The sequence below is a fragment of the Choristoneura fumiferana genome, chromosome 17 (assembly GCF_025370935.1).
Source record: "Choristoneura fumiferana chromosome 17, NRCan_CFum_1, whole genome shotgun sequence".
Taxonomy (NCBI): domain Eukaryota; kingdom Metazoa; phylum Arthropoda; class Insecta; order Lepidoptera; family Tortricidae; genus Choristoneura; species Choristoneura fumiferana.
Window position 1 is genome coordinate 11,856,066 of NC_133488.1, and position 22,198 is coordinate 11,878,263.

General features: G+C 36.7%; 1 protein-coding gene across 6 annotated transcripts in view; it reads right to left on the reverse strand.

Moving 5' to 3' along the window:
- The window catches only part of LOC141436695 (rho guanine nucleotide exchange factor 10-like protein), a 47,464-nt gene that overhangs the window by 20,985 nt on the left and 4,281 nt on the right, over positions 1–22,198 (reverse strand). The window contains exons 2-4 of one of the 6 annotated variants that reach the window (XM_074099710.1): positions 16,583–16,686; positions 7,834–7,936; positions 1,732–1,942 (exon numbers count right to left, since the gene is read on the reverse strand). In XM_074099710.1, the coding sequence (XP_073955811.1) occupies positions 1,732–1,942; positions 7,834–7,936; positions 16,583–16,637 (369 nt within the window). In that variant the 5' untranslated portion in view covers positions 16,638–16,686. Of the gene's footprint in view, positions 1–62; positions 209–234; positions 351–1,731; positions 1,943–7,833; positions 7,937–10,834; positions 11,153–13,295; positions 13,438–13,554; positions 13,802–16,582; positions 16,687–22,198 lie in introns of those variants that run through there. The other 5 variants (XM_074099709.1, XM_074099708.1, XM_074099707.1 and 2 more) reach the window with 5 other exon arrangements.

The window sequence follows — 22,198 nt, forward strand, 5'->3', positions numbered from 1 at the left end:
AAACGCATTTGCACGTAAACGTCAAAAGTAACATCCTCCAGAACGGTCCTCACTGCACTCACGTCATACTCAGCCATGCAATATTCGGCTTTATCACTGAGGAGCTTAACACAAAACATGATTAGATCGGCAAGAAGCCGAGAAGGACACACGATTTAAAATTGACTTTTGACATTTACGAATAGCACGTTATTCACGGTGTGACACATAAAGCGAACTGAGGTATTAAATTACAATCGTATACATGGATCTTCTTTGAGGCACTGTACACCCGCACATGATTATAACTCAGAGTTTTTACTGATTATTTGTTCATAGCAAACTAGACATCGACATGCGGCGGTCCTGCGGCCGGCTCGTTACTGCGCTCGTTGAAAGAATACCCAATGCCTGGAGTGAATCATTCTATAATATAAATGTGAATCATGTACTATATCCTTCCTCGTATTAATTTGTTACATATGTGCTAATATTATGGTCAGTGGCCAATGAAACACGTCCTTTAATTCCAGAAATTGTTGTCGCTCCGTGTCAATGACCAGTGGAAGCGTGTATAATAGTACATTGTGTTATTTGCATTTATAATAATTGGAGGAAGACCTAGTTCATTAATAGTGTTTGACTAGAATATGAAGGTCTTCCAGCGGGGCATTTAGTTGAAGAATGGGATTTCATAACTACGTTTATAATTGTGTGCTAGGTTTGTTCATAATAAACTAAATATGCACTTGGGAAATTTTCCATTATAATTGTGAGCTAGATTCATTCATAATAAATTGAATATGCAGTTGGGGTTTTTTTTCCTTCAGGTAAGCATAGTGGCCCATAATATGCCTAGCAATATCATATAAATACGATAGCTAGGTATACAAGGGAACCTCTAAAATTTAGGAAGTTGTAGTTTGTAAATCCACGTTACCACCTACGTAAAAATGACTAATTCTTTTGCAGTCGTGTAGGCAGGTCTGGCACTTAAATATCATATCAAACGGATGAAATTATCTCAGTTTGGCAGTCCCGTTAAGCGTACCACAAATGCGGACAAACTAAAATGAACAAAGTTTATATTTATTTATGAATAATGATCATATCTGAAATCAAAGGCGTTCCACGGGTTGAATAATCTGAGTTAACCAACCATACCAATTAATTGAATGAGACTTCTTGTTCTCTAAGTCAAGTTTGTCTTGGATTTCTACTGCCAACGTGGTTAGGTGTTTAGGTGTGGTCATCAGACTTAATGAGTTTCACTTGGTATAAACACCTGACCGCACGACGTTTCTAGAATTTCTTTGAATACTGAATCATCGTTCCGAATTGTTTTACTTCCTTTGACAAATTTATTAGCGATTTTGTTTGAAGACATTGAAGATTCTAGGCAATTATGTGAGTTACTGTAACTGCAAGCATGTTTGAGAACATAGTCTCTGTAGTGGGTTCTTTAGATAACATAGTCTCTGTAGTGGGTTCTTTAGATAATCTCTCACTTTTTTTCTTCGGGGTAGACAAGGAGGGAAGTCCTTTTCTTAAAACTTTTATTGAATCAGGCGTTACTTTGCGGAAGTATCAATGAATTACAAACGATGTGTGCTTTGTTCACTCGCACACATTTATTGCATATACATAGCTATCACATATCATAAAGTCGCGGATGAGCATAGTAATAGTTTGTTTGTAGTTCCTAAAACTATCCTAGGCTTCCTCATCCTCATACTTGCGCAGGGTTCTAACCTCGGGTAACTTCGGCATCTTATCGCTCTCATGCGAGTGCATGTCATACTGGTGTGTGGATCCTCTTCTAACGCTGAACCAGCGGGCGAGCCGCCCCCCACCGTCGTCGTCGGGCGGAGGGGCGGGCGGGCAAGGTGTTTGACCACCACTGCGCCAGCGCTCGCATAATTCCCTCGCCCTGCTAAGGGTGTTGCGCAACTGGCCGCTGCTTCTGTGGGTGAAAAAATAAATACACATTTTTGTTTTTGTCATAAAATGATAAGGTCGCAGGCGATTAAAAGAGCCTTCTCTGGTATCATCGTTTAGGATCTTTTATTTAATTACTTTCAAACCCACTTCAAACCTCATTATCATTAAATCCTGGGGCTCTGTAGTGCCTCCACCAAGACGCAGAAAAGGAAGCGAGGCACTACGTAGGTATTACCTACCTCTTCTTAAACAATTTCCTCTCATTTTCAAACCCGTATGTATAGCTTCGTAACACCAGCTAACAGTAGAGAGCCCTTTACAGAATATAAAAATACAATTTTTATGATAAACTACAACAGGAGCACAACACAGTACAAATCTTTTATTTTAACGACGACAAAGTTAACCTAAGAGTCCGGTATTATTTTTTTAGAAAACTGTTATGTTCATTAGCTCTGCTTATCAACGATAACGTAATGAATATACACGACAGTTGCTTTCTTATTTATGATATTAAGCTAGAATTAGGATGGAAGTTAGATTAGACTGTCAGGAGTTGGTTTTTCATACTCGTCGAGTTTTTAAATAAAACTTGTTTTATTATCGATGTAGTTTTATGTTACAATAATAAAACCTTCGATAAACATACACACATAATGGACATTCAATTTACATTTATTGATCTGTAATTAATCAGATCTAAGCAATTAAGTAAATGCGGAAGTCTTTTAATTGCTTACACACGGGAAAAAGCGATGTTCTCACAATAATTGGTGAAACTTGAAATAGAAACTGCAGACGGAACGTTGAAGGTGTTGTTAGTAGTTTTAGCCGTTTGAAAAGCGTCCCCTATTAGGGATTAATGTCTATCACGTTTCCTAAGTAGAAACTGGGCGGGCTAGAGTCAATGCATTACTAACACAACTAAGACGAGAATCTGCGCGACGTCATTGTTGAATCGATCGATTAATGAACAATCGGTCAATAATAATAAAATTACAATAGCGCAATTAGCTTGACAAATATTAATCAACGCATTTCCCGAAGGCAGCCAAGGCGAAACGAAACAGTAGGTATACAGCGACAAAAGTTATATAGATAAGTTAATGTATAATGTATGAGCAGTATGGTAGTTAATACAAGCGGCGCATGCATTAGTCCGTATTAGGTAATGTGATGAAAGATAAAATATTGTCTTTGCGGATTGCCGTATGGAACGTTCCAACTGTAATGCAATTTTATTATGAAGTATTAGTTACGGTGATTAAATGAATTTCGTAATTCATTTAATCGAAACGAAACGACGAAAATTGTTTTTTTTTTTAATTCTTCGTTACTGGGTACATTTCTTGTGCCGCTATTGCTGTGGGCGAAGTGGGCCAACCAAGCAATCCACAGCAGATGCCAAGGCTAATGTTTTTCAATGTAAGAATGCTGATAAACAAATAGTTAACAGAAATAGTTCGATGTTATTTTGCTCCATTATTTATAAGCGTTCTAGAAAAAAACTTGTAGTGCTACTTATAAAGAATTCTCAGACGGGAGGAATGTCAACGGTTATTCATTTCTAGGGTGTAAAGGTGGGTCGACAGACGACGAATGTGAACTAGCTGTAAAAGTTTCTAACAATGCCGTATTTTCCCAACACGACAGTAGCTAGTGATCAACCGCACGCAAAAAACATAAACAGTTACAGTAAAAGCATGTGCAGTAGTATGGTATTCATATTATTATAAGTGCGAACTCACAGTGACAGTACCGCATAGTACAGTACAGTATTAAATTTTCGCTATTGCTACAGCAGGGGATACAGAATCGCACATATTTACATAAATGGATACAATGATGGCGAAACACATAACCCCTCTTTAGGGCTCCGCCGCAGTGACGTAGATAAATATTAACCAGGTAGATGGAGTTCGAAGTGAACCAATAAAATATTCTGTTTTTATCTATTGGAGGTACGGAACCCTACAAAAAGGAAAGCAATAAACCCATCAACCCATAATTAATTTTGTAATTATCATAATTAAGTCCAGTAATACACTATTCTTTATTTAAAGTGTGTTGCGATATCAAGTTTTTAGTTCCGAACCTAAAGGATGGCAACGTGCCCTTATTACCACTTACTACTAAACTTTGCTCTCTGTCCTTCTTTCTGACATAATGTAATACAGGGCTGTATCTTCGAATAGCAAAAGGTAAAAAAATCCTGAACATCTCTCACGTATTTTTTGGAAGATTGAAACTGTTGATGTATTTAAGTTAACGTCGATGCATTTTGGAGGTCATTGGATAGGAAACATTTAATGACTGAAGAAACTTAGGAGTACATAAGGAAACATTTGGTTAATATGAATTATGGAATGAAACTCAGACGTCGTTCTGTCTGGCTGCCGTTTGCCGTATCATCAGTTTATCTTCAGTGACCTGTGTTTATGTACATACATGTACATTGTGCGACGTCTATATGTATGAAATCATCGTCATAAATATCATTCTTTATTTTGTATGTACATAACGCCTCGTACAAAAAATAGATATGAAGTTTTTTTTATGAGGTTTTACCAATGATAATGAATAACTATTTAATAGCTATACTTGTTGCAAAATAAATAAGCATTAATGTTGCCGCGCAGTAATACCTACTTACATTTTAATTTGCTAAAGTTCACATTTAATTAAGTATTGAAAAAGTAATAACGTCAAATATGCACTCAAGTTAAAGCATAGGGAAGTATGATTATCGATAATCCCACATAATTTATTTACCTGCAGGTAATGTATCTAATGTCAGTAAAAACAGTTCCGCTTTATCTGTAAAACTATTGGCCCCAATTAGGGCAAATAAACTCAAGTCAATGACAAAACAATTACAGTTAACGAATCGCGATAGATTCTGGTTTAGAACAGCTACCTACAGCTTCTATTTTAGCTCGCTTTTCATTTAGCTCCCTTTTATGGATGGACAAGTATGCAATGGAGAGCTAAAATAGCTAGGTTGTGATTTTTTTACCGGCATTCTTCGCAATCATTCATTACGGGTTGACAGCACAGTGCATACCGATACTCATGCGCCTGCAAAACGTCGGTATTACAATTGAAGGCTTCGATTCTAAGTTCAAAGTGTTCATTAACAATGAGAACCTCTAATTTAATGTAAAATATGAGGGAACGGTGACAATAGGGGCCGGAATAATTACCCTTCGAGGCGGCAGTGGATCGTACATTATCACTATCAGTTACATGCAAATTAATGTCTGTCGGTACTGTGCCCTGGACCTTGACATGGTTTTTTAAATATTATCTGTACGGAGAACGTCACGCCTGTTTACTGTAGATTGCTTCGTGTCAGTTAACAGTTATGTGCGATATGATTGGTTGTGAAACAGAGTGTATGCAGTTTAGGTGTGGTTTTTATCATTTAAATCTCGAGTTACTTGCTAAAATTGATGACACAAAAACTCGTGTACTTGTTTTTATACGTGTACCAGCTCAATGTCAGGTTTGTGTAATAACTTAGCAGGTACTGACTTTTTTGCTGTGGTTTGTTGTTCAAATTTACTAAGCGTATGTTTTTATTGCTAAACGAAGTAAAGGTGACAAGAATTTGATTAAATGAAAAGCGACAATCATGGATCGAAGAAGGGATGGATGGATGACATAATAATACGAGTATGTAGTTTGACGTTTGAGACGTCGAGCTATAATAACCAGAGATAGCGAGGTACAATACAATACAAAGACTCTTTATTGTACACCACACATAGTAAGCGATACAGAAAACAGATACACAGAGTGCAATAGGCGGCCTTATCGCTTAAGAGCGATCTCTTCCAGGCAACCTTTTTTACAGAAAGAAGGAAGGACTAGTTTACAACAGGTGGTGCATCAAAAGTAGATCAGAAAATTTAAACGTAACAGAAATACATCTACGAATACATACATAATTATATCGTACATATAATATACGTCTAAAAAAAATATAGGCAGTGAGATAAACAGCAACAAATAAATAAATAAATTATCATAAAGCTAATACTTACAAGATGACAGATAGTGCTCCTTAAGCATAGATTTAAATAGTAACAAAGATTTTGCGCGTCGTAAGTCAATCGGTAAGGAGTTCCACAACCGAATAGCCTGGACAGTATAAGAATATACATAGAATTTGGAGTTAGATAGAGGCACGGTAAGGATAAAGTTCTGAGAGCATCGAATAGAAGTTACGTAGCTAAATCGCTCTTTGAGGTAGCGAGGAGTTGCAGGGTTAAAGAGAATGCCGTAAAGAAGGTGGAGAATGTGAGAGTTACGGCGAAAGCGGATTGGGAGCCACTTGAGCTGTGATCGAAAATTAGAGACATGATAATAAGGTACTATAAAATCAGAGGTTAATGAGAGACATGGGTACCTATTCCCTGATAGGATCATGTTATTATTGAATGACTTAGCATTTCGTAAACAGTAGCAAGGCCTCGGCGCATCTTGTTTACGAAGCGTGCAATGATCATTGCGAGGCAGTGCCCTCACGGCTTGTGGAGTTTGAACACAGGAAATTCGTGTTAATTGGCCCCAGTGGCCGCTAATTGTTCGGCGCGACGGACCACACTGCTGAGAGGAAGTCGTATATGCCAACTGTCAACAGCGCTGATGAATTTACGAACGAGCTTGCGTGTAACTCGCTAGTAGTGCAATTTCAAGAGAGCATTATTGCTAATTTTATATCTACATTCGTGTTGTGGTGAAATGAGACTCAGTTTTAGTTTACGTGGTTGTTTCAGTTATGAGGCCACAATTTCTAACGGACGGGTGCTCGTGATTCTATTCGCCATCCCTTTCTTTCTAGTCTCACCCTATACAGTCTGACAGAAAGAAATAGTGAATGCGGTAATTATTCCGAGCTTTAGACATAACAGCTTTTGATCAAACAATTATTTAATTTAAAGGGTTTATGTTTTGGAACTTTTGGACATATTATATTCGTAACATCTAGTGTATCAACATAATATTATGCAATAAATTAATTGAATTGATATCATTGAAATGTTATGTTACACATAATACCATGCAATAATGTTTAATTATTTACAATAAAATAAGAACAACGACATATTAAAGCTCTGGCCAATAACTTACGTTTTTTTTTTACAATAAACCTGAATAAGTTTGCTTTCTAATGCTTCTATCTATTCATGACCATTCTTGAACAAAATACTAAATCTTATGGCGACAGCAAAACAAATGACTGTACAAACTGCACTATTTAGCTTGCCCGCTATGTTGATTACGAAGTTAAATAATGTAAAACGTGCGTCCCGTTTCTGACTCCCTCTACTTTAATAGATGAGAATTGGTACAAATTTGGAATAGCTATCAATCATACTTAGCACTGTCGTGTACGGAATGACTTCCTTACTGGTTTTGAAATTGTAGGTGCATTTGGTGGTGATAATGTGACCTTCGGACCACACTGTACAATATGAGAATGCATTAAAGTATCGGATGGATAATGATAGTAATGAACATTTTGTATCCTGTACGTACATGTGGATTGATTAGTTGGCTACTGGTTATATCTATAATGCAAGTTATGACAACAAAACCAGATATAACTTTAAATTGAAAACAATAGGATGGACAAGGGTTTTAGGAATGATGTTACAAGCATCGTTATAATTCAACCTTAAGGATCTACTCTTCATATTCGGCTTTCCGACTGATCGCAAAACTTTTTTGTTGGAACGAATTCATGTTCGGTGGACCAGTGACCATCACTCAAGTGATTACCATTCGTATTCCATCATGATGCTTAAGGGTCTTATTATCCCTTGGCTTTCGTGAACCCACATTCGCGGCCTACTACCTACTATCCAGATGCTATTTCAAATAAAAAGGTTGTCTTGAGGTTTTTACCTGGAATCCAGGGTGGAGTTGAGCCTTTGCGACCGCCTGAGCGGTGCGTTGCGGACGGCGCTCACCGGCTCCTCCCAGCTGCCTCCTGCTGACCGGTGCTCATCTGCATCAGGACAAGTTTTGTTTAACCATAGTACTTGACATTCTTACCTACGATTATATTTAGAGTACTCAAAATATGATGCGGGAAGATGTACACAATATGTATTTTTATGCGTTTGGTGATCATTCTTCGGCCGGCTCATGTTGTGCGGTATGTTCGACAACTGAGGGATGCGGTTCCACGTTAGAGTGAGATAAGAAATACATCTACATGTAGTGAGTACTCACTAACGTATAGTCAAGGAATCTGATTTGCGTACCAGGGTGGAACCTTTTCAAAATCAATTTCACTATGATTTCTATGGCAGCTGTATAGGATGCAACATGACATTAGTAGTAGTAGCACAAAGGTTGGTATATCCAATTCCATATTATATAAGTGTTAGTTAACAATTAACAACTTAAGTTTTTTATTTTAATACTTGCTCATTAAAAGGGAAGTATATTAATTGCTTTTCATGTATATTGGTTATATTTCAACAAAACAACAGACTTATACAGAAAGAAAGAAAAATAAAGGGAAAATATGGAAAATTCCGAAAAATTACCGAAATACCGGGATACCGGTTTTCAAAATTTGAATACCGGAATAATACCGGTATTGCCATCAAGCCCAATACCGCATAGCCCTAGTTGGTACGTCATTCAGTTTCTTTGACTGGACAACTGCGGCCCTCAATTGGCGAAAATACTGGACAACGTGAAGAGCATTCATTCAAACAATCAAGAAATTTTCCCTGATTGATTTAGTCACTTTAAAATAGAAGACTTGATTTCAGATTTAGAAGAGGCAAGTGGATGATTCACGCAAAAAGAGGTAAACATATGCCTAAGTCTCTCCAGTTCCCGAAAGCTTAGAATTCTGTTAAAAATTTGGAATTAGGCCAAATACGCATGTGTACTACGCATAGAGTTTAGTCTTATATGTATAAGTCAGTTTATTAAAAATAGCCGTCTGAGACCTGGAGAGACAGTTATTATATCAAATATGCATACTATGATGTCCGTTACCTGCTTAACATATACTTATCATCACTTTGGTTTATATCCCTCTAATTACTATTCAATGAGTTGGTCTCAGCAATGTCAACGTTACGGTTGCTCTGATAATTATAACGTTCACTATCTATTAAGAGGTAAACCAATGTCAGAGGAGGCATTAATAATCGTGCTGCGGGCACCTTACATTTAGCAGGTGGGTGGATGACCAATATTCAGAGGCGAGATGGGATGCTCTTGCGCAACTAAACGTAATGGATTTCGATTATGCCGTTAACTCTCTAGGTATAGTTACAAGCGCTCAAGCCTAGAGTTGTTATGTACATATGTAGCTTTTACGTACACTCAGGGGTATCAGAGTAATTCGTCTCATTCGTTTTTTGTTCACTTCTTAGGTATTTCGTCTCATTCTGTATTCGTCACTTATTCTTTATTCGTCTTGTTCGCTATCTGTCCCTATCTTCCTAAGCCCAATTCTGTAACTTGTCTCATTTTTTAATAAGTCTTACTCGTTTTTCTTCACGGTCTTCCTAGGGCTATGTTTTTGTTTGTCCCTCTCGTTTTTAGTATTATTCGCACTTTGTCTTTCTTTAGTCACATTCGTTATTGATCTCATTCTTTTTTGGCGTTATTGGCAACTCGTCTCGTTTTTTTTCGGGCACTTCGGTCCCGTTCGATGTACGTCTTTACATGTTTTTTTTTACTGAATAGGCTATTCATAGTTAATACCTAAATAAATTGAAATTTTGGATTTTACGGCTTTTGATAATTTCAACAGGTATTTATAAATCTAGTCATGAATGTATGTTGCGTATACCTAACTGGCGAATTTTCTTATTAATGTTTACACATCCACACAAGACGAATAAAGAATGAGTGACGAATACAGAACGAGACGAAATAAGAATTGAACGAAAAACGAATGAGACAAACTTAGTATTGGACAGAAAACGAAAGAGTACTTAATTACGAATTTGACCAGCATCTAGCGTACTGAAAAAATAGAGGCGAATAAGTGAATGAGACAAAAATCGAAAGGGATGAATGACGAACGAGTCCAAGGGAGACCGTGACGAAAAGCGAATAAGACTTATTAGGAATGAGACAAGTTACAGAATTGGACTTAGGAAGATAGGGACAGGTTGCGAACAAGACGAATCAAGAATGAGTGACGAATACAGAATGAGACGAAATAAGAATTGAACGAAAAACGAATGAGACGAATTACTGTGATTCCCACTCATGTGACGTTCAATCCATTTTAAAAATACGTTTACGGATACAATTACTTTATAAAAATGTTACGTGATAATGATACTACTCCAGGGTTAAAGATTATTTCCATGCAGGTAACTTGCTACTTTATTTTAAGGAATAAGTGAAATTGAAGTATGTGCGACACACGGCAGTTTTTTTATACTGAAGAATTCAAATTCAATCATAACATTCATAACGTTTGGCTGGAACATAAGTTCTTTATAGTATTTAAATCCAGCTAAATAAGGCCCCATCTTCTAACTTGTATAGCATTCAGCGCATTGTACTCCATAGTTATACAAAAACCAAAAGATCAAAGAACCATATCTGCTGTGATGAGATGAGTGATGACTGGGAACATTTTTTATAGCCGAAATACTCATTAAGTTCGAGGCCTTGAAAATACAAGACAAATGTGGGCGTTGAGGCGACCACGTTTTAGCACCACGTTGCGTCGTTGCCGTTTAAATTCAACTCAAACAAACAGAATTAACACTAAGCTGTAAATAATGTCACTTAATATCAAATGATTGCTTAACACTGAGTATACAATAACGGATAAACACAAGCACGGATAACAATTGCCTCATCTTTCAATTGTTCAAGTTTGAAATAAACTAAGAAAAATTTATGAGGTACGTACTTGTTTTATGTTTCTTTATCAATTTGTATTTAATTTTAGTTATTTTATCACTCCTTTTGGTTCGCTTCATCGTATCATTCTTGTACAAAGTACACCACAACGTATTCATAACTTCACTGTTTTAAGTACACATTACATAACTCCTATCGTTCACTTGAAGGTTATAGATCACAGTAGAAACAAGGAAGATAATATTAAACGAATTAGAATTATCATTTATATAAGATTTTTGCACATCCATCAATTTGAACCGGTTTACGTTAGGTTTGAAATAAAGAGAACCAAGCGAGTTTTATTACAACAACGTGTTGCCACTACACTGATTGGGCTCAAACTAAAACTTCTCAATGGACGGTTAATGGTATAGTTTGGTTAAATAAGTTAATAATAATTGTTTGATGGCAGTCCGCAAGAATACCTACTACCGGCCCGGGTTGATGACCGATGATCCTATCATTAATGAGTTTCTGAACCTCATTTGTACAGATGCAAAGTAATTAGTTGAGTGTGTTATGAAATTATATACAATGTCAATAATATTGACCTACTTCTGGCTGAGTAAATATAGGTTAGTGTTGAAACTAGCGAAAATAATTACAGTTGTCGGGCCAAATTAATTAATTTTATTGAGCAAATTAAGAGTTTCATTGTTTTTTTTTATTCCAACAATTGAATGTTTTGTGCCTGCTGATTGGACGGATTATGTGACACTGGTTAAGAAATGTATGGTGAAATTTATCAGTCCAATAAACATCCTTTTACTGCATATCATTGTAGTATTTGTAGTACACACGATGAAAGGAGACGAAAAATCAATAAGTTCAATAACCATGCGATTCTCCACTAAAACCGTGTTTAATTTATCTCTCGACGGAGATGAGATGACACAGATGATTGTGTATCTTTGTCAAGTTACACTTGAAATGAAAAAAGATCCCTTTCTATTGCAGACCACCTGCTAAACTATCGATAACAGATGTAGATGCGGCCTAGCGCCGCAAGCGGGTACAATTCTACCATTTATATGTAGCATTCATGCTGAATAAATGTTTAAAGAAATGTCCCTTTCAGCAGGCAAAAGTAGTTTAACTGGTAGCCCTAGCCCATTTCGTTATCTATTGCTTGGAATTAAGATGTCTACATCCTGAACAGCGATGACCTCCCTTTCGCTACTCTAGTTAGATAGCTATATAGGCTCTGTAATGGATCATAAATCAAATAAACAGGGAGATAGCATTACCAGGACTTGATAAATTTACTGCAAATGTACCTACCTACTCTATTGCATTGCAATGCACACGCAGACAGATCGACGTTGTCAGATTGGAATTCAAAGCATACAAGTATGGATTTATAACTCGCACAGCTCATTCAAACAGAGCATAGCTTTGAGTTTTCATGTCAGATGTAAGTCAAGATTGTTTTATGACGATAAAAATTCTTTATACAAAATTTGAAAGTGGATATCAGATAGTGTTCTAGTTAACCCATTTGATTAGTTGCCCCTATTAAATGGTACATTAACGTTAAAATATAGTAAACAGAGAAATAGCAGGTCCATAACGAGAACAGATTTATGGACGGCTTGTATCTAACGATCTTCGTATCGCAGTAGGTCGAGATCAGAGACGCCGGCGCAGGCGAGCCCCGGCTCACACACGTTATTGTTTAGATCATATGATTCACAAGACGGTAATGCAAGTTTCAGATAAGAATGCAGTAAATAGGGCGTTGCAAGCCAACAATCGCGCACTAGCACATTATGCGCTTGACATAATTCCTGAAACATAATATGCGGGAACGTATGCATATGGGTACATTGTTGACTCGATTTATGCTCAAAACGCTTGGCGTATTACGAAGTCAAGTTTAAGACTTGTACTATTACTTATTCTGTGGTTTAAGCCTTGTTTGACGTCAGTTAAACAGTCATTGTTTTTGTAAACTACAATGGAATCATTAACTTTATAATTTACTAACTGGTGCCCTCGGTGTAGTTTTTTTAAATTTTCTAAATCTTGTTTTATAAGAACCTTCTCCTGACAATAGCAAGCACAACAAAAAAAGAATTAGCGAAATCGGTCCAGCCGTTCACGCGTGATGCCGTGACCAAGGGAAATAGGGATTAATTTGTATATATTAAAGATTTCATGAGTTGATTTGTTGTAAGCGGAAACAACCATCTCGGATAGAAGATGTTTTAACTGCAGTATAACGTCTAGGAAAAGCTACAATGAATTTGCATTCCGAAACCACTTTACGTCTATTAGGTGGGTGAGTACAGATTGGGCCATTGCATCGTCATATTGAACTACATCGCTAAGTATATTGAATTTAGAGACCCATAAAAATGATTAGCAGCTGCGACCAATTCACCCAAGTACCGGCAAGTAGATAAGGGCAATGGGTTGATAGAAATTGTTCAATTACGTTTATTCAGATGGTTAAGAATGTCACTTACAAAATTGGTCCCGATGGCTCTTGCCACACGCAGACTGCGTCGCGGCACTTACACAACACGTCTTAGTGAAATTAAGCGATTGAATATCGTTTAAAGAAGGCATATCACAAATGTGTGTATTGCGACAAGTACTAACATACCAAATGAGTGCAATGCATCGTTTTGTATTTAAATTTAAATCAAAGAGGGAATATTTTTTTGTAAAGATACAAATCTACCCGCTAATATTCTTAATAATTTGATAAATTGGTTTATTTACCTATTGGTTTGAAAGGTTCCTCTATCACCGGACATAACTTCACCTTGTTTACAACGATTACCAACGTAAACTGCATTGTCTCACAACACCGGCACACACACTAAAACAGAACTTTCTCACATTTCCACTACAAATTAAGAAATGCATCGTTCGCAGCGTGCAGCGGACCGCACTGTCAGTTTAAAACTAACCGGGATTAACATAATTGGTTGCTGCCTGTGTCAATTGCTAGGCCTATTGAGCAGCCATGTTGAATTTTAACATCAACATTGGCTTATGACGGCTGTTCAGCAATTAGAGTATTATTATTAGCGGCGCAAACAGGACTAAATTGTAAACGTGCGCCTCCCGCGTCAATTGGGAGCGCCGGCGCAATGGGGGACTTGCGGTGACGGAAATAAACACAATAATCGCTACTTCAAGGAATAGCCGGGATAGTTGTATGTTTTCACTCTGCATAATGCAAAAACATCTTGCTCGAAAGACCAAGACTATTTGATCACTGAATAGTTTTAATTACGTTAAAGCAATCGAGACTTACATCGGTGTAGATACATTTATTATGTGCCTGCAATGTTCTAACTTTTGACATTATCGTAAAAGGTACCAGTATAATTTATTGAACTAACCACATTTGCACCAATTAATATGCATCCATATATGGTTTTTATTTCGGTTGTCGCTAGCTTTGCCTACCAACACCATATTAAGACACGAGATAAAAATACATACACGAGCATGTACGTATTTTTGTCGAATGACGTACTTGATATTTGCAATGTTATTCAATATCTTAATTGGTTTAACATTACAATCAGAACAAGCATGCTAGCATTGCCAGCTCTCGATGTTGACGCAGTAATGGAGACCGATCCAAAAATACACACCCAACAAGACTAGTGCGAGTTTTTGATTTATATTAGGGCTAAATATTGCGTTTGTATGCACAAGATACATCTTGTAGCGTATTAGATAATTTACGTCTTGTTCAGTGTAATCCGTCTGGTTTGATTTTCGGTACAGGATTAAGTTTGTTGGTCATTAATAAAAGTTTATTTTTTACAACAACAACACGTGGGTGATATTTTTTTGAGCGGTGTCAATTTGATTCAAGATGTTTGGCTGCTTTTTGCATTATATATGACGCATTGAACACCTTAGGCGAACCTTTAATTGTATGGGACCAGGTTCACCTAGCTTCAGTTCAACTAGCATCATACTGCGTTCGTCTCGCAAAAAAATTTTGGTCGTGTTACTCACGTGCTAAATGCATGACCGCTAAGCTCTATGCAATCGACTAGTCATTGCGCGAACTCGATTCGCCAGGCTACTTGATCCATGAAACGAATGGCCAAGGTCCAATCATAGGGCCTAACGAGCATAGCAGCAATACATTTTGTATTGGTTTCGACGCTACGACTTATGGCGATATTGTTGTGACCGGTGACTTACTCAAGTTGCCGCACATCTCTTAGGCAGCTATATTATAGTGCGTTGATCCTATGAAGATTTGGCATGTCGTGGGAAAATTATTGTTATCACAATGAGATATCATATCGCAACAGATACGATAGATAACAGTTGTGTAAGATGCACGCGATAGTTCTTTTATGACTGTTCTTATTGGGATCGAGTTTGTTTACACGGTGTAGGACATCCATAATCTGTCAGTTTCAATGACCAGATTACCATCACAATAGTTAATCAGGATGTAAACGAAATTTAAACGTTGATTACCAGAGCAGCACTACACTGTTTAGGTACTTTAGCATTAGAAAGAAGGTAGGTCTTGACGTGAATTTTCTTGATGTTTCATAAGCAATATTATTTTATTAATGGCGTTTTTCAATAAAAAGACTCGTCAAGATTGTTTACCCTTTTTCTAATGCTAAAATAAACGAAGTATGCCCTATAGTATGTTCGATAAATCGGTGCACATCACGCATGTGCTACTCGCGGTTACCTAATGATTCGCCGACTATTTTTAGGCAGATTATTGATTGGCAGACAACGTTTCGCCGAGTAACGGTACGCCGATGAATTTGTACGCAGATGTATTGTTTCGCAGACTAACGTTTCGTAACTCAACCATTAGCAGACTATTTACTTGGCATATGAGTCAGTAAGCCGAACAACTATTTACAGAAATTCGTTTAGCCTATTAATCACTACACATTTTGCACATTTGTCGAACAACATTTCGCTTTTGTAACGGTTGAACTATTATTCAGTGCGCATATCAACTTTTCGCATCTTTTCGTTTCGCATGGGGAATGGCATTCAATACCGCGAATGTGTGTGGATTACACTATGGCGTTATTGGCATTTTTACACGCCGTGCTGACCGCGCATTCTTTATGATTTTCTTATGTACCCTCACAAGTTTTAAACATATAACGAAAGTAGGTAATAAACGTATTTTTGACCATCATTTGTATTTTTTTTGTATTGGAGTCTAAACAAACAATGTCGCGATGCTAGCAGTTCGGTTCTGGCACTTCGCCGGCCGCTGCAGCGGCACGCTCGCTTCGCTCGCTCGGCTCGTGCGTTGTTGGTCGCAATTCTACCTAACACTCCTCCTCGCTGACGCTCGTCGTCGCACCTAACTTCATTTTGATAAAAGCTAGTATATTTATATAGTCAACTCAGTAAAATCCTACCTGTCGTTTGGCCGACTTTATCTACGCAGATTACGAAACAAAAATTTACTGAATATTAAATCTACCTAACAATATGAATGCCATATGATAACTCTGCTTATTGTGTCTCGACGAACAGTTGCTCGGTTTACTGAAACAATTATGAAACAAACAATCTACTAAACGTAAATCTGCTTATCGCTATTCTTCCTGCCGACTACTCGGCGAAACGAATAATAGGCGTAACGAAATTATACCAAACGTTGCTCAGCCAAAAGAAAAATCTGCCAATAGTTGTCTGCGAAACGAAAATCTGCGTAATGAAACTCGGCGAAGAGACAGGTCACCGCTACTCGCAGTTTGACTCATTAGCAAGTTAGTTTACTTACATTTGATGAGGACGACTGAGTCGTGGGGCTCGCACTGCACCTGGGTGGCGTTCATGGCAAGCAGCCCCCCGCCGCCCGCCCCGCCACCCGCGACGCTCGCCTCTCTATACATAACAAAATTTATGTTAATCCATGTTAAAGTAGAACATATCGTCACTACTTTGAAAAATCTCCTATCTCACATCAATACGTTAGCAAAATTGACCCTTGAAATAATGTTTATAAAATTCAATAAGAAAAATTAGCGGCTTTGAAGTTGCTCGATAGGTACAAGCTTTTTTAAAGTAGTACAGATACCGGCAAACATCTTGAACAAATGTCTTTGCCTGCGCAGAAGCGATTTTTAGGTATCGCTGGGAGGGGGGGCGGCGGGCGGTGGTGCGCGGCGGCGGAAGAGTGACGTGTCGATCGCGTGATTGGTAAATCAGTTGACGTTTGTGTCCCGCGCTGCGTCCACGTTCCTTTGCCTCCTAAGTACACTGGCGTGCAGTGATACAGTGATTGTTGTAATTTGTTTTGTTGACTTTATTGTTTGTGTTGAATTTGTTGTTATAGTTGTTTGTTGTTTTTGTTGAATTTGTTGTTATAATTGTCTGTTGACTTATTATTATAACTTTTTTGTTGATTGTTTTATAATTAATAAAAACACCATGCCACGACAAAATAATGTGGTTTTCAAAAGCCAAGCTAGAAAAATGGTGTACGACGTTTATTGTTTTATGATGAAAGACGGAAAGAGTGACATGGAGACAGTGAAGAATACTGCAGATGCTACAAAAACGTGAACCTAGACCAGGCACTAGCTTTGCTAATGACCAAATGGAAGGAATATCTTTAATAGATGATGATTAAATTATTTAAATATGTAATAATGTGTTTTTTTTTAATTGTATAACTGTTTTTTTTAGTATTAATTACCTAATTTAACATCTATTGACATAACCTATGTTTAACAAATAAATATACTCATTATAATAAAAACATAAATAAATATATTCTATCATTTTTTTCACAATAAGTAATATCTGATATAATACACTAACAATCTATAAAAATTAAAACTAACTATTTTTAGAAGTAGATTTATCTACGTAAAAAGTATTCTACAGTTTCATTAAATAGTTAGGTACTTTTTTTGCTCGTATGTGTACGGTGCGCAAACTTTCCCCCACTCCCTTGTTCAATGCTCAAGAAGTTTGCCGGTATCTGTAACAGTAACAATATTCGATGGCGACAATTATTTGAAGCCGAAATAAGAGAGGAAGGGAGTAAGGGAGGTCTGCGACCAGAATGGAATGATGGGGATAAGTTCGGGTAGATACGGTACGATCAAGTGTGCATTTACAAATGAAAAAAATATAAACAATTAAGTACTTCAATAATGAAAGCACGGCGTTCGAATACACTGATACTATTTGAATAGTTTTTTACTAATCTCTCACAAGTTGGTATACCAAATACCTAATAAAGAATTAGATTAGTATGGTTTATATAGCGTTCAGAAGAGATTACCTAAGCATCACGGTCCTTCCATGCCCGGTTTATTTTAAATTTCAAATACGTTTCAAGTACGTCGTTCTTCTGGCCTGTAGTGTACCTACTATAGTGTACTGTAGTACCTGGTCCACATCGTGTTTTTCTTGATTTCCATTAACTTCGAGAGACGGCTCAGGTCATTTACTCGGTGAGTTATTTTTTCCCAAAATATATTTTATTCAACATTATAAAATGTGATATTCACAAACTTGACGAGTGACATCGACGTAACACATAAATATACATAAAAAAAACTCACCTTAAACGTACTTACGTTAAATATGTGTGAATCAAAAACACTGGTTACGGATTTTTAGTTATATCTTTTAAAAAGTAAGAGTTATGCCTTATGCTACTAGCGTCTTGGAGAAACTTTAATTGACCTGCTGAATGTTTCCTTAAAGTTAACGGAAATCAAAAACATATAACCATACAAAAGGTAGCTTTGTTTTTTGAGTCTGTTTGTTTGAATGTAAGGACTAATCTCTGAAACTATTGAAAAAATTATAAAGATCCTTTTACAGGAAGCTATACTATACCAGATAACGTAATACTGTGCCGGGAATTTCAAACTTCCCGCGGGACGCAGACAAGTTGCGGATAACAGCTACAAGTTTTAAATTTGACTGCAATGGACATGGACAACAAAAATAAGGCCTGTTAACCTACTTCTCAGCTCAAAAAAGTTTGTTTACCTAATGCTTATTAAAATTAATGAAACGGCTTTCAGACTTTACATTATCGGAGCAACATCCTTGTTGATTAAGAAGAGGACATTACCCTGTTCTCGATTCGCATGAGTTATTGGACTTTACGAAGTAGATGAGATTGATCTAATTTAACCAGAATCAACCGGCAGAAACGTTTCAGTTCCATTTTAATGGATTGCTGAATCTGTCTGTGTTTAGTATTATTTCATCGTTTGATCAATAGGCTTTTAATACTCGTAAATTGAAAGAATTGCATTGATGTCATGGGTTGAAGTTAACAACTACTACTGTTTTGCTACATCTAGGTCTTTATTTTCATTAATACTTTAGCGGAGAGATGATGACATGTATTTTAGACAACCAATACGATTTAGTTATTTTTCTCAAAAATGGTATGAAATATTGCCATTATGTCGACAAAAACATCGTAGAAAGTAAAGCATCCTGGAGACTAGCTGCCTGCTGGTGTCCAGGAAGTAATCTCGAACTGTCCAGGAAGTAAGTATGAAATTCCATTACATATCTAGTGTTTAAATTTGGAACTCGTGCTCTACGTCTGAAAAACTTAAACTATTAATAAAGTTCACACTTAGGAGGATGTATGTATGCAAATGTGATACTGATAGTTCACTGATTAAATAACTGGAATATTTTTCAGTAATTTATGTTGTTGTAATTACATTTTTTTGTTTCAAATGTCTCAAAATTAAGAAAATTCTTATTAAAATTATGACGTTTGTAATTTAATTTAAGTTGGCAGATATCTAAACATCGCCGCCCGGTACCTTTAAAAAAACAATCATACCATAAACTACAGAAATAGGTTAGCGAATGAGTAGCTTAAATGGCGGGTCGTAGATTTTCTTTATTTTTTCAATGTGTACTTGTTTAAAATAATATTATTTATCTAAAATTGACTTATTAAATAAATAAATACAACAAATATTTAATCGAAATTGTACTGAGACCATGGCACGATACTTTGACATAATTTGATGGTAGGTTTTTTGACATTTATAAGTGCTTGTTATAGCCTAAATTGAATAAAGATATTTTGACGTTGCCTTTGATGTCAGATTCTCACTTCAGTAAAAAAAAAATAGAAAATGAAGGCGGGATTTTTGTGTAGCTGATTTATAAGTACAGTAGAACTTTCAAACAGTTAATATAATATCGACACAATGAGTTCGTCATCGGATGAATCTGAAATAAATTGTACTCCTCCACATTTAAGAGCTGAAGCAGAGTTAGCGAAAAATAATTCACTCCCACATAAGTCCAAGGAAAGATAATATGAACAATTTCGACATATTTGTGAAGTGGAAGGAGAGAAAGAAGTTACAAGTTGGTCGGAAAATGCATTTTTAGCTTATTTCAGCCATCTTCGCCAAACAATGAATCCTTCTACGCTATGGGCGATGTACTCCATGCTTCGATGTGTTTTACTCAACAAACAGCAGATTAATCTAAAGAATTACACTAATTTAACGGCTTGGTTAAAGAGACAATCGACTGGCTACAAAGGAAAGAAGTCTAAGATATTTAACAGCCACGACACGACACGCAGATACAAAATCAGATCATTTTTTTGGTAACTATAGAAATGGGAAATGCACCAGGCAAAATATTGGACGACATAAAATTGCGCCATTTGTGACAATGCCCAAAGATATCGCTGTACATCTGAATTAGCCGAATCCAGAAACATACACTGGGTATTGCTTCAGGAGGTCTTCTGCCACCCTCTTGGCAGACTCTAGGGCTAATCTTACTACGATTAAGAGGCATGGAGGGTGGAAGTCAGACCGCGTTGCTGAGGGTTATATTGAAGACACAGTGGAGAATAAGAGCGAAATCACAAGCAACGAATATCAAGTTGGGTTCTTCTAATACTACACAACCACTCACTCCACAACCCTCTTCCTCTCGCCAAGATTATCACGTTTCAGAGCCAGTGGCCACTTCAAGCAAAGGTCATACAGTTAGTATTTCGTCCACCTCTCAATACAAACAAACTTCCCAAGAGCCATCTATACATTCAAACGTTCAGCAAACGAATATTAATGTGCCTGGGAAGTTCATAAAAAAATCAATAACCAACTTTCCTTATTTGTGTAATATGTCAAATTTCGTAATGTAAGCATTCAAATTAAACTTTTATTTTCTTTTTGTCAACTTGTTTAATTTTTGAGAAAAGCACTATACAAGCTTCGCCCAGTAATCACCATCCTGGCCTCGTATCACTGATGGCCTCGCCTGACGGTTCGTCCGTCAAACTTCTACTCGTCCAGGATGGCTTACTTACTGGTCTCTGCAGTAATGTACTATAGGTTTTTATGATTACATTGCACAATGTGTAAATAGTAGATTCCGTATCGTTACAATTTCAGTTACGTAGCAATTTTGTTACGGCACATATGCGCCGTGTTTATTGGATTTCCGTTTTTAACTTCGACAGACAGCTCTTTTGATTGATGGAGATGAGATATCAAATTTTTTTTTTCACTTTTTTTCACTAAATATGAGTGAAATAACACTTTAGTTACTGATTCTAAGAAAACGTCATAAATTAAGAACTTTTACACTGTTTTACTGTGTAATTATTTGACCTGATGAACGTTTGACTTGTTCTATGAATTTTGATTTTCATCCTATTAGATTTAGACAACAACAAATTTCAACTATCTACTGTCCGTTTATCTTTACTGTGTCGGATAATGAGCCTTAGCATAAAATTTTAGAAAACTAAATCTAATTGCCGCATTTGTAACGGAAACCGTATCACGCATAACTAATCAAAATTGAGGCGCTAGTTACTTATTAGTTACGATAAGTAATTTTTCTTGTATTTTCATTTTACATTTGAGAAATCAACAGTACGAACAGCAATAAAAGATAACCAAAGAGTGTTAAATTCATCGTGGGAACCTTCTGGACGGTACCGATTGAATGTACTGTTATGTTACATTATAAGATCGGATTTCTGTCTGCATAACAGTTATATTGCCTGCAACAATATGAACACATCTCATTCTTTAAAGAGTTAAACAAGTTGCAGTGTATAATATTTTTTTATTACCGGTTACCTGTAGATAAAGCATGTTTTATCTACATGTGTATAGGTTTGTGTTTAGATTAAAATATGAGTTTTATGATAGGTATAATATGTAAGCAAAAATTAAGGCTTACTTTGCGTGGTTGATTGCATTACCGTAGTCAATTGTGACTAGGGCAATAAAGCAAAGAAAGTCACAAACTGCAATTTAAGATATTTTGGCTATACATTTCTGGTACAAAAACGTATGCGCAAACTTATCCCAGTGTCCCAAACTTCCCAAGAGGTTAAATTTACTTCTGCGCATTCAAGGTC